The 12,988-nt window shown below is 41.2% G+C and overlaps 2 protein-coding genes across 3 annotated transcripts; one reads left to right on the forward strand and one right to left on the reverse strand.

Moving 5' to 3' along the window:
* Positions 1-322: 322 nt before the first annotated feature.
* brun (trafficking protein particle complex subunit brun) lies at positions 323-10,825 on the reverse strand. The gene is made up of 17 exons (XM_065480429.1): positions 10,692-10,825; positions 10,383-10,636; positions 10,008-10,296; positions 8,121-8,403; positions 7,930-8,060; positions 7,807-7,876; positions 6,277-6,713; positions 4,720-4,993; positions 4,511-4,665; positions 4,366-4,451; positions 3,992-4,306; positions 3,518-3,609; positions 3,241-3,461; positions 2,936-3,188; positions 2,719-2,875; positions 1,937-2,344; positions 323-803 (listed from the first exon to the last, which is right to left on the reverse strand). The coding sequence occupies exons 1-17, from the start codon at positions 10,810-10,812 to the stop codon at positions 639-641; spliced, it is 3,711 nt and encodes a 1,236-aa protein (XP_065336501.1). The 5' UTR covers positions 10,813-10,825; the 3' UTR covers positions 323-638.
* A 223-nt stretch (positions 10,826-11,048) lies between these two features.
* Positions 11,049-12,908, forward strand: LOC135937291 (MIT domain-containing protein 1-like). Of its 2 annotated transcripts, none has more exons than XM_065480439.1 (5): positions 11,049-11,158; positions 11,293-11,450; positions 11,524-11,712; positions 12,053-12,224; positions 12,278-12,908. In XM_065480439.1, the coding sequence occupies exons 4-5, from the start codon at positions 12,089-12,091 to the stop codon at positions 12,850-12,852; spliced, it is 711 nt and encodes a 236-aa protein (XP_065336511.1). In that variant the 5' UTR covers positions 11,049-11,158; positions 11,293-11,450; positions 11,524-11,712; positions 12,053-12,088; the 3' UTR covers positions 12,853-12,908. The 2 variants fall into 2 exon arrangements, with proteins under 2 accessions (XP_065336511.1, XP_065336518.1); XM_065480446.1 differs by having other exon boundaries at positions 11,577-11,712.
* Positions 12,909-12,988: the final 80 nt, after the last annotated feature.

A 12,988-nucleotide genomic window follows, 5' to 3' on the forward strand; every position in this document is an offset into this window, starting at 1 on the left:
TAGGCACCTTTCATGCTTCCTCATATATCAAAGGGATATCAGTTCTTTAGTTTTTCCCCTCCTCTATCAACGCTCGTTAGTTGTCCAATATCACAATTTTTCAACACATTTTATTATAATTTATTAACTGTCATTTGATGTGTAAATTATGAGAGGATGCTCAAGAATGTAAAATTTAATTTACTAAAATAATTTCATATCAAACCAAGGTCAAAGCCTCTGTTCTTTCCTTCAGTGTGAATAATCATTTTAATTAAATGCATTGTTCTCTGATAGCCTTACATGTTGAGACAACAAGTTGGGTAATTAATAAAACGAAACATTTAGCATGAATAATTTGATATCTCGATAACATTGTTTCTTTATTGATGCATTGCTTGGAACTGCTGGAGAGTGGCTATTTACAGACAGGACCTCTGCGTGGATAATGAGAATAATATACAGCGAGCCATAACAATAATCATGAATAGTATAGTACTGATAAGATAACAAAAAATATCACTGGACCCGCCGCGTGTGTCGTCGGCAGCCCCTTTCGGGAGGATTTGGATGGCACAGGGCTGACTGACAGGCTTGGTCGGCAGGAAGGACTTCGACAGCGGGACAAAATTTCCCATTTTAATCAATCCGCGTATTCATTAGTCACCCTCGAGCACGCAGAACTGCGGAATAGGGCTCAATTTCCACATGCTGGTCGTGGCGCTCGCGCCGCCCAAACGGCAGCATTGGATGTCTACTTTGAAGAGGCCGGGGGTGAAGAAGACCAGCGAACACGAATGCTCCGCAGGCTCCTCTTTCGAAAGCTGAAGGTCATTAATTAGAATTAGTTCAAACAAAATAAATATTTCCACACAAAAATATAAATTATAATTAAAATATTTTATCTTATTTTTGCGGCAATAATAAACAAGGGAATCAATATGAAAGTTTTTCTACTCTACAGTAGTTGGATTGAAGATGGAGAGCCCAGAACAAAAAAATTAAATTATTATATGAAATGTAAAATAGAGCAAAAACCTGTGAAATATTGCATCGCGCCTCGATAAAGAAACTTTGTGCACCCAAATCTCGGGTTGTGGGGGTCCTATTTACAAAACATACGTGCTGTTTGAATTGTCTTGAGGTGAACTAAGTAATAAAATTAGTCTGAAGAAGACAATTTCTCGTCAAGGGGTTGAAACGGACGAAAAAATGCTAAATTTCACGTTATTGAGGGGGTTAAAAGGGTTGGTTGGTCTCGTACCCCTTTAGTGCACTTGGGGACGTTGAGACGAGAACTAACGGTATATGTGTTTTTTTTTTTAAATCGGATGATTAGAAGCCGAGATTCGGTCGATCATCGTTTTTCACCAACCTCGAAAAACAAGGGGTTTCAAAGTTTTCATTTTTTATTAAAAAAATGAGAATAAACACCATTCCAAATTTTTACATTTTTAACTCAATTTTTTGTGCTCTACAAAATGGCTAAGAAAAAAATAAAAAATTTCAATACATTCATTTTCAAATTTGAGTTTAAAAAAAATAGTTTTTATGACCTTGACATTTTTTTACTATCCACTTTGAGGTCAAATAAAAGTTGTTTGCCTTGTTGAAACGAGTTAAAAGGTTTTTTAATTTTTGTTCTAAGACCACCCTGAGCAAAGTTACGAAGTACTCAAAATTCCCAGGTTTTTTACCTTTGAACGCTTCCAAAACTCGCAAAAATTAGAAAGTCGGAGTTGTCTCTACTGTTTTGTGGGTTAATTAGGGCAAAAAATTTCTTCAAAATCCATCTACCCGTGGACAAAAATTTGTTGCTTTCACAGATTTTAGCTCAAACATAAAAAATTGACCTAACTATCAATTTGTCTCATCATCTCGTCAAAATCTGAGTACCCATGCCAACAGGGCGACTACAATGTTTATTTCAAACCAAGAGCAATCAATCGAGACTGACCTTGCCAAGCAGGATGGTGCTGGCGCCAGCGATGGCCACCCTCGTGTCAAGCCGGTAGTTGCGGGTGCCGTTCTGGTAGTCCTGGTAGATGGAGATGCTGAGCGTGACGTTGTCGAGCGGGAAGGGCAGCTGGTTGGTCAGCCGCACGAGCACCTGCAGCGGCCGACCAGCCGTGCACGTGAACTCCTCCTCGCAGCTGAGCGCCGTGCCATCAACGCTGAGCACCCAGTCAAGCGGCGACGCCTTTATCGTGTCCAGCATCGAATCGGACAGTTGGATGCCCTGAAGCCGCAGTTGGCCTTTGCGTCCGTCCGCCAGGCTCCACCGCAGCTGCGCGTTCTCCGACACGTGTTTGCTGCACACTGAACGTACAGCCGCCGTCACGTCTTCCGCCTCGCGTGCGTACAACTGGAAAAAATAAAAAAAGGATCTTGGTAAATTTTTGACAGCGAGAAAATTTTAGCGCACAAGGAAACTCAAAATCCAACGTTTCAGATTATTGCGAAATTATATAAATCGCGTATCGAGGTAAGAGATACCCAGGGGAAATTTGGGTAAAAAAGTGAAATGAATTGTTTGTCAACATGTTAAACCTAAAACATCAAATCCTAAAAGAGTTTTGTTGTTAGGAATTGATTCGCTAAGGCGTTGATAATTATTTAATCTAAAAGCCCAATTTTTTAGTGTTAAAACCGGCAATTATGGAGAAATAAAATGAAATGAAAGTTAAAAATACTCCTGAAAAGGAAATGGAAAAACCTAATGTGTAACAATTGGTTTACCTCCGACAAGAGTTCAAGCGGACACTTGGGAAGAGGCACTGGAACTCTGCAGAATTCATCACCCTCGACAATAATACTCTTGCCCACCGCGTAACAAAGTTCGGCTTCTTCGTGCGTTTGGTTCAACACGTCCAGGACCAAATAGAAATTAGAAGGCCTGCGAAAATTCATTCCAAGATTATATAAGCAAAGATACACGCCTCGTCTGGAAACTCACGTTTCAGCTGCGAGCACGTCCCACTTGACGATTTGCAGCGACGGCTGCACCACGATCTGCAGAGCCAGTTCGGCCGACCTGCAGTAGCCGGCGTCAAAACCCGGTCCTCCTGAGTAGCGGATGCGAAAGCTGCCTTCCAGCGTGATTGGCCTGGCCGGCGCTGGCTTTGCCGGAAACTCCAAAGAAGCTTTTGACGAATTGATCGAGTGGTTTAGAGAGCTTGAAGCAGCGGTCGACGCCAGGGAATTGGAGTCTGCAGAGAGAGGATTCCGTTAGTTTAAGTCTAAAGGAGAAATTAAGAATACCTTCTACAGGAGCTGCGAAAAACGAAGCCTTGCCGTAAATGTGCACAGAAAACTTGACTTGTTTGCCAATCTCAATAGGCAGTAAAATCTCCAAAGGTTTGTTCTCCCAGGTGCCGAACACCTCCCTCTCCATAACCGAGGTCATCTTGGTCCACGGCTGGACGCTCAACATGGTGACATTCATGTTAGAAATGTTGCTTAGAGTTACCACAACTTCTTCCCTGTTGGTCAATAATTAATTATGGGTGGCTCTTTTGTAACTTTAATCCCAGCTTACGTTTCACCGGCGTAAACAGACAGGATGCCAGATGTGGCTGCATCTTGGATATGAATTGAATTATTGACCATTTTTGGCAAAGTCGTAGTTATCTGAAAAAAATAGAGCATTAAGTCCACAATAAAGGAATTACTTTTCTGTTTTAATGATTCAGGATTATTCTATTTTCAAATTTCAAAAGAATTATTCATATGGTAATCTCCTCTAACTGTTCGGGGAAATTCCCATGACTGTTCAGGTGATTCCTGATTTTGTTGGTTGATTTAAAATTTTGCTTGGGCAAGTTCTGATTATTATTTGGGCTGATTTCTGTATTTGGGGAAATTTGGACCAGTTACGGCGACCCCATAGTCAAATGAAAATAACTTTTTTTAAACATTGCAATTCGAACTGACTAAATTACGTGATTCCATCTTTTAAATAGAGCAAATAAGTTTGCTTGGTACTAGCTAACGAGAATGAACATGGTTATACCTGTAATTGAGGCATTGCGGGCACAACCTCAATTGTGAACTGGCTTGAGGGGGAAAGGTGCGCCAGGTCGCTGAGGAAACAGTTAGACTTGACCCCAAGAACGTGTGTCGAATATCCGATTATGTTGAGGGTGCCGGCAGCTCTTGGAACGCCGGTGAAGATGGAATGTAGAACGTTACTCTCTACAGACGCGATGGACGAGGTGGCCGACGCAGCCGAGTTGGACGCCAAGGACACGGTCTCAGGGTTCGGCAGCGGCGGCAGCACCAGGGTGGACGGACTACTCTCAAACACTGTTCCGTCTGTTAGCAATTTCTGGAGTGGAGAAATGCATTTAGATGGAGATATTATTAGAAGAAGAGGTTGCGCCTTACCGCGTCAACTACTCTAAGCTCTATTGGCAGTTGGTTTTCTAAGGTTACTTGTACATCGCAAAAATCTCCCTCAACCCAAAGGAAATCTGGAATAGAATTTGAATTGATTAATGAGGCTTTTATAATAAGATGCAACTTGAATTACCTAGTTTAGTCTGGCCATTAATTGAGTTAGCCTCTTTGCTCCTGTCAAGGGAGCCGAATTTGAGCGGAGTGAAAAGGAACGGACCAGTCTCGACTTTGGCTATTTGGATTTTCTGAGGTCTCATGCAGGCGATCAGCGGACTCGGCGTGAACTTGCTGCAGACAAATCAGAAAATATAAGACGCTCTTCTTTGCGAGAAAAGATCATACCTGACAAGAGGTAAATTGATCAGATTGGCGGGAGGCAGGATGAGACCCGTTTCTGGAAGGACGAGCGGCACCGGCGCGCCCTCCTCTTGACTGGCAGCTGCCTGAAGCTGCAGAGCGACGTCCTTCCTCTCCTGCATGCTCATGTGGGGCCACATGGCGTGCAGGAGGAAAGTCAGGTGGCGCACGGCCACCTGGTTGGCGCCCATCCGCTTGGAGGCGGCCACCAGCTCGTGCAGCAGTTGAATCTGCAGCGCCGGCCAACCCTTGTGGATCACTGCACAGGCAAAAGGTTAGACAGGGAAAGTGAAAAAAGGTTGTACTGACATTGCATGGATATGAAAGTTATGAAAAACTGTGCCATTTCCTCCTATATTTTAGAATGAAATTTGCTTTAAAGTGGAAATAATTTATCTGAATTCATACCAATCCAAGAAACATGCAGTCAGAACTTAAGACATCTGCTTGAAAGAGTTAAAAGTTTGAATGAAAGTTGTTTAAGAACACACAGTAATAGATTGATCGGGATCTGAATTTTTGTCGGGGTTTTCGGAAAATCATCAATTATTCTTAGATTGTTATTTTCCGTGCAGATATGACGGTTTTAGACGATTTTTTATTAGAAAAATCCTACGTTTTTTATACAAATTTTAGCATGTTAATCTTTTTTAAGGAGAATTGCAACAAATGCACAAACTTAAGAAAATACGTATACTAGAGTTATTTATAGTTTCCTCCTAGATTAAAAATTGAAAAATAGACATAGTACGATTTTCCTTTTCTTCAGAGTACGAATTTATTGCCTTTTTAATCGTAAGGCGGTTAAAATCATGGAAGTATCATATTTTGGCTTTTAAATACTTTTTGCTTTGCCACCAAACAAACAAGACGTGAATTTGCCCATTTTAAGACTATTTAAAAGGAATTAAAACCAAATTATTTAAATGAAACTTGTCTAAATAGATTTAAATATATTTTAACCAAAACAAGGACATTTTGTGTCTGTTTTTCAACAAGTCTAAATAGCAAAAAACCTACGAATGTGGAAAACTGATAAAAAAATTAGGGAGATAAAAAATTCAAATACAAACGAAACGTAAAAATATGTTACCGCGTGAGTAAAATATGCATGGAATTTTATCTACCTTAGACAGTATTAGACTGTTTTTAGTCGCTTCAAGATAGTTACGTTAGTTTTAGACAGTAGTAAAGTTCAAGGGCTTAAAATTGAAAAAAATGTGTTTATTTAAAGGTCTTTGAACGATTGGAAGGTCAGAAAAAAATCGGCTGTCTAAATTTCACAGAATAACCTTCAACATCAAGCTAGAGAGGATGTTTTGCAGTATTATCTCAACTATGATAGTGGGACACTATGTCATAAACTATTAAATTTCCAGCTTAAAAATTTGTTATCACTTTTTGATTTTTACCATGACTTAAAAGAGTGCGATTTACCGCAATTTTTAATGTTAAATGAGCATTCCGACCCCCAAGACCTTCATCCAAGCTATTTTCACTGTTAGGAAATAACTGGATTTGTCTTAGAGTATTTTACATTACCTGTGATCATCTCTTTTGGATCCAGGGAGAGCTTAAGGCCGGGCAGGGCCTGCACGAGAAGCTGGTAGCACTGCGCCCAGTCGGGATTCTCGTTTTGGGCGGACACGTGACGCATGCCAGCCAGTCTTTTGAAGAAGGAGGCTTTCCTGTGGAACCTGAGCGACTGGTACAGCTCGGCGATGGCCAAGAAGCGCTCGATTTTGTGCTCCTCGGTTAGGTTGAGGTTGATCAGCAGCACATTCTGCAGGAAACTGGATGCCTGCAGCTTTTTGTTCTGCATCAGGGCGACCCTGGCTGCCTTGAAGCACGCCTCCGTCTCCATCACGGCAGCGTTCAGGTATTTGCTGTAGTGCGTGATCGCCTCTCTGTACCGCTTGCAGATTTCTTCCTGAGACAGGCAGTGTTGCAACTCCACTGCACTCAGGTTTTTCAACGAACTGGAGAATCAGACGGGATTCGAAAATTAAAAATGTTTGAAAATTTGGATGTTATGTGGTTGTAATGAGTATGTGGAGCTTCGTCGAATGCACAGAGTATTTGTCTGTCGCCACCTGAACGAGGAATATTTGTGAATTTTCTATGTGTCAGAGCATTCCGTATTTGTGCATTATTTGCTCAGCCTGGCAGAAAGATAGCGAACACTTTTTGTGATAGTGATAGGTGGTTTGGCCACAATGGGTTACCCCATAAATGTTATTTCGCGCGGTTGTTGCGGATTTCAGCGATTTTGGTCATTTTTCAAGTCGCCGCTACATCATTAGATTTTGAGTAACCAATTGAATTTGATGTTTACTCTGACATTTTGTCGAAATTTAAACAAACTTTAATAGTTCCTCCCACCAACTAAGGTTGATTTTATGCTCCATAAATCACGATTTTAATACTAGTTTGCAATAATAGCGACCCAAAACATTTAAACACGATTAAACAAATTATGGAAAACACTTGATGGTTGACTCTTTAGTGAATTTTTATAATTGCACAAATATCCTCTTCCTGACACTCCTATTGATAAAAATTTGTTGAAAATATTTCATTTAAAAAGCAAACTATTGAGCCAAATTTAATACGCTTGCATTGACAAATAAGAACTGGTGACCGTCAATTAGTAAATATAAATTTGTTTACATGAGGTTACAACCTTCTGATATTTAAAGTAAATCATTTCCATTTTGAACAATTCTCTCCATTGTAAATGTAAATTAGATACGTAGTTCGTGAGAATATTGTATCATTGTTACTGTTTTTTTCTGATCACGAAATTTATTTCAAATAGATACTTAGTCAGACAATAATTTATAAATTTGTTTCTCAAAAATAAATTTATGTAAAGATGAGATGTGTTTAATTTAACAAATTAATAAATAAGAAAAAATATACTATCCAAAATACCAAATTTTACGATTGCGAAATCGTTTCCACGTAAAATCAAGTTGCTACCTCACAAAAACCAATTTTCGCCCGCATTAAATCTTTGATCTAAATGGGATAATTTCCTCATGCTTAAAAAATTCAAAATAGACGACTCACCCCTTGTGATGCGTCAAGCCATCGGGTCCTAAGAGGGCAACTGAAGCTGCACACAACCCTTCATAAGCGCCTTTTATTTGGAAAACATTAATCCTGAACGTCATGATATCAAATCCTTCTTACTTCCAAGCCAGAGCCAGTCATTGGCACCTTTGAGCACATCAATGGCCGCAGAGTAGTGAGCGGAGGCCTCTGTCGGCAGCCCGGCCTGCAGGGTGAGGTCTGCCAGGTGTTTCGTGCCCCGACCAACACTTCTGTTAAATCAGGATTCGATGAATAAAAAAACCACAATCACTGCTTCCACAAAAACATACTTTCGTTTGTTTGAGCGAGATTCCAAGTCGAGCCCGATGATGTCCTTCTTCTCAAAGGGCGCCAGCAGCAGGGTCACTTTGTCCAGTTTCTCCCTGCTGCGCTCCAGCCTCTTGTGCTCCAGCACCCAGAACAGCGACGAGACAAACTCTCTGATGTCGCTGTCCAGGAGGCACGGTTCACTGTCGGAGACGACCCGAACAGCCGCATCCTCGTCCACGTAATAAAGGGCGCGCGCTTTGAAGTTGGAAGGAATGCTCAGCGAGATAGGAATGGCCTCGGCAACTGTAAACCGTCCGTAAAACTGTCATTGTAGGATGGGAAATAATGATAATAAAAATTTGAGTCAAGGTTGGCATGCCATTGTAACGGACAAGGCTTGAGTTTTCTTTTCTCCATATTGGAAAGATTTGTAAATTATTTAAAATACTCTAGATTGGCAACAATTTATTTGCTGGATTTTTACTCCAAAGAAATAGAAAGTGACAAATTAGTCTGAAAACAGCAAAAAACCGTTTTTAAATGTGAAAAGATAAGAGTCACGCAACCCAACTTAAAATAATGACTTAAATAATAACTTAATAATTCCACAAGCGATTAAATTTCCAGTCGTGAAACATAATTAAGTACTTTTCCTTGACATTTGAGCCGATTTAACGTTTTTTTTATTGTCTTGAGACAATATTTAGACGCATTGAGACCGTTTTTGCAGTTTAATATAGATACATATTAAATGGCTTTTAATTTCATGATTGGTGCTCATTTTATGGTCCCACAACGATTGGAAACTAAAATAAATAAATAAATAAATAAAAGACCATCTGTGTTTCACAGCACTAAAAATAGTTTCCCTAAAATTGAAAAAATAATCTTTATTGTTTTGCACTGTGGACTGAAATCGCTGAAGACAGGGTAGCATTAGCTAACCACCGTTTTTTCTCAACCGGTTTTAACCGTTTACTTTTTATCCAATTCCTTGCGTAAAAATGCAAGAGTTCTCAAGTAGAGGTCTCAGCCACGAGATTTAAGGCGGCGGCTGGCGGGACCAGCTTAGCCAACTTTTTTGCCCATTTTCACTGGCAGCTGGCGCGGCTGACAATATTTTAAACTTTAAGTTTGATAGTGCTTAAATTAACGGCTCAAAGGGTCTGAGGACATTTTTTCTCTTGCACTTTTTAATTTTTTACCCTTTTTCACCGGCGACTGGCGTTACTGGCGCATCTTAGCAAGATTCACGGCGGCTGGCGGCTGCCTGCGTGACCCGAAATTTGCCGGCTAGCGCGGCGCAGCACGGCTGGCTGAGACCTCTAAATTTAAGTAATATTCCGCTCTTAACCATTCACGCGGGAGGTTGTGCAATGTTGAATAGACTGATTTAGAATGATTTTGAAAGGAAAGAGATGTTTATACCAATGGACAAAATTCTCTGCTTATAGAAGGAATTTTAAGGTCTTCAATTTTGAAATTTCACTTTCTAACCATACAAGCAGAAAAATTTCCTCCTCCTTTTAACATATATCTTAAAAAAACATTTAAAAATTCCTACTTTGTTGAATTATAAATTAATAATATTCTATCCTCACTTTCACTTATGAGAATTGTTTGATTTTCCTTAGGTTAACAATAAGTCGAATTTATAGGAATATAATTACCAAATATATTGCAAAATTGCGTGCAAGAATAATGCCTTCACAATCTTAAAAAAAAAACTAGTCCACTGCCATTTATTATAAGATTTGCGCTTTTTTGCAACCATGACTGAAAAAATCCTTTGCTGCCTGACAACAAAACCAAATGAGGCAGTCAAATAAAATTTCAAAACAAATCAATGCCTCCCCTGCTTTCCATATTAACTCAACAATTTAAACAATTAATGAGTTGAAACTCACCACTGATGTCCTCAAAGGGAGGCGTTGGCGACGCAGGAGAGGTGAGTGTGCTGTCAGCGACGGAAGTCGCATCTGAGCAAGTGTCCTCAACCGAGGAGTGGTTGGTAGAAGTGGGAACTGAGCTGTCACTGCTGTGGGAAAAATCCTCAGGTGACAGGTATGGCGACTCTGAGTAAGGGGAGCTGGCCGTTGAGCGGAGGTTGATCGAAGGGCTGCGTTGCAGGTGACCCTCTTGGTTTAGTCCAAGCACCAGACACCGCGAGTCGAAAAGCGTTGATGAGTACTTGACCTGGACAGAACATGAATTTATTCAGCTCATTGAACTTTAATTAAATGCAAATACTATGCCAATTTCAATTTCTGTCCAACAATTACCTTGAGAGATTCGTGCTGTCTGCAAATCTCGTTGAGCTCAGCCTGGCTGGTGACATTGGACACTGTCAGCAGCCCTAGTAGCTTGCGGTGCGTTTGGAAGTCGCCCCAATCATTCTGCGACGGCTCGTACTCGTTGACCAGCCGCACGTAGACTGGACGCTCCCGCCCGGACGAGTCGGACAGCTTGAGCCCATGCACCGCCTTCTGCACCTGGTCGGCCAGCCGCGCAAAGGTGCTGCTCTTCAGCGATTTACCTGCGAAAAGTCGGTTAAATATCACCCTGGGGCGTATTTCAGAGAAATTGTCTACCGATCGGCTTGAGCAGGACGAGCAGAGTGCGGTGGACGTCCAGGGTCTGGTGGTAGTCCGGCTTGTTCATCGTGGTGTCCAGCTCAGGCGCGGAAAGCAAGGCGGTCACCGCGGCCCTCATCGCGGCCCCGAACAGGCCCCCTGCAAGAAGCGCAAAGGCTAAGAAAAGGGGCCCTTCATGGCCAGCAGCTGCAGCGCGCTACGGCCCAGCTGCGTCACGACCGATTAGTATTCACTCAGATGGGAGTGTTCGCTGCCGCTTCGTTTTTAAGGCACGCCAGGAATGTATCTATGCTTACCATTTTGTTTGCTGAGCACGCATTAACGGTTCAGGGAGAAGGGAGTGTCAAATAAAGAAGAAGACACCAGCTAGCACGGATGGACCACATAACAGCCTAACAGATGATCAAAAGGATTATGATCAGCGGTGTGGGATGCGGAGTTGAAAACTTTGCCAGATACCTTAAGTGAGGAAAACCTTATTCGATGGAATTTGATTTAAATGGTGAGCTTAATAAAATTTATTGGGTAAATTCGGTAAATTATAAAATTTTGATGTTTTATCTGCTTGAAAATTTAAAACTTTTTGAAATGATTTAAGGTATCGACGAAACGCACAAACCCACAATACCATTCACTTGACCCGTGCGCAACGGCAACACAACACTGCTGCAGAGCAGCTAGTTTTTTCTTCGTTTCTTCGTTGCATAACGTCCATGAATGCGTTTATTGGAACGAATCGACGTGTTGAATACATAAGTAAGGATGTGTGCTCCAGAATTGAAAAAAATGCTAATAATTATTATGTAATATTGATTTTATTACTTTGCAGATAATCAACGTGATAAAAAAATGGAATCGTAGTCATTCTTGTTTTCATGGCAGCTTCAGCTGCAGTGTCAGCTGTCAGCTCTTTTACCAAAGGCAGCGCGATGCGCATTCTGTTGGATTTTAGTCGCGTGCAATGAATGTGAGACGGGCGAGCGACTGACCCCAATGGTTGTGTGTTATGCTGAGTGAGGTAACTTTTTTATCACAGCACGCTTATTACCGAGAATCGCAGTGTTAATCATTTTATAAAAACATAATCGCAAGTGGGTGTCAAGTATGTATATTAATAACAATTATCTTATAATGAAAAATATAAAACTACTTTTGGGATTTTTTTGAATCATTAAGTCAGAATAACAAATATGTTGGTAGTATTATTTACTCATCTTTGATTCCATTTGTGCCATTTAAATATTTATACGGTTCAGATATTTTTAAAATTTTATTTAATTTTTGCATCAAACCAATAAAATTAATGTTTTTTCTTCTATGTAATAAAAAATTTATATTTACTTAATTCCTGATTACAGTGATTCACGCCAAAAAGACTATAGACTGAAGCAAGCATGACTGCTGAGGCTAATGAAAAAGCTGCAATAGCGCTTCTAACGCGTGCTGTGACCTTAGACCATGCATGCCGTTTCACGGAATCGTTTAATTGCTACACGGAAGGCACCCAACTGCTAATGGAAGCCATAAAAGGTGGATTTTCCTTGCTTGCTAAATGCAAAAATTAAATCAATTGTGCGAGATAGGAATGACCGACCGAGCGAAAATTGATGGTTTCCGCGCCAAGGCCAACACTTACCTGACTCGTGCAGAACAAATCAAAGTGCACATAGCGACAGAGAAGCAAAAGGGCAGATACACGGAGCACCTGGACATCCAGCAGGATGCCACCGGCTTTAGCTACAATTCGGTGCTGGGCCGTTTCCTTGGCGCCGACGTTGCGTGGGCGCACGTCGAGGACCCGTACATAAAAAAACACCACCAGTGCATGAACTTCCTACGTCTGTGCGAGTTGTTGGTGCTCAAGTGCACGCAGCTGAAAGAAATCCGGCTGGTCACGACCGCGGGCGACGAAGAGCGAACGCGAAAGTTAACTGACCTGACGAACAACCTCAAATCCCGCGGCGTGACCCTGAGTGTGACATTTTCAACCACTCTGCACGATAGGCAGATAAGACTGAGCAACGGTTGGGTCGTGAAAATCGGCCGGGGGTTGGACTATTTTAAAGGGCCTGAGGGGCAAATGAGCCTAGGCTACTTTGACCTTGATCTCAGGCCCTGTCTGCAAACAACCGTCGACATTTTCTACGATAAAAAGTAGCCAACGCAATTTTTACGAAAACGTGCCGAAAATAAAAGTTGTTTTTTGACTTGAAATACCCATTTCATAGTTTCTTCAGCGATTTTTGCCAAAAAATTTCAATAAAAAATTAATTTAGAATATTCCACTCTTACCA

This window comes from Cloeon dipterum, chromosome 1 (genome assembly GCF_949628265.1).
Source record: "Cloeon dipterum chromosome 1, ieCloDipt1.1, whole genome shotgun sequence".
Taxonomy (NCBI): Eukaryota; Metazoa; Arthropoda; class Insecta; order Ephemeroptera; family Baetidae; genus Cloeon; species Cloeon dipterum.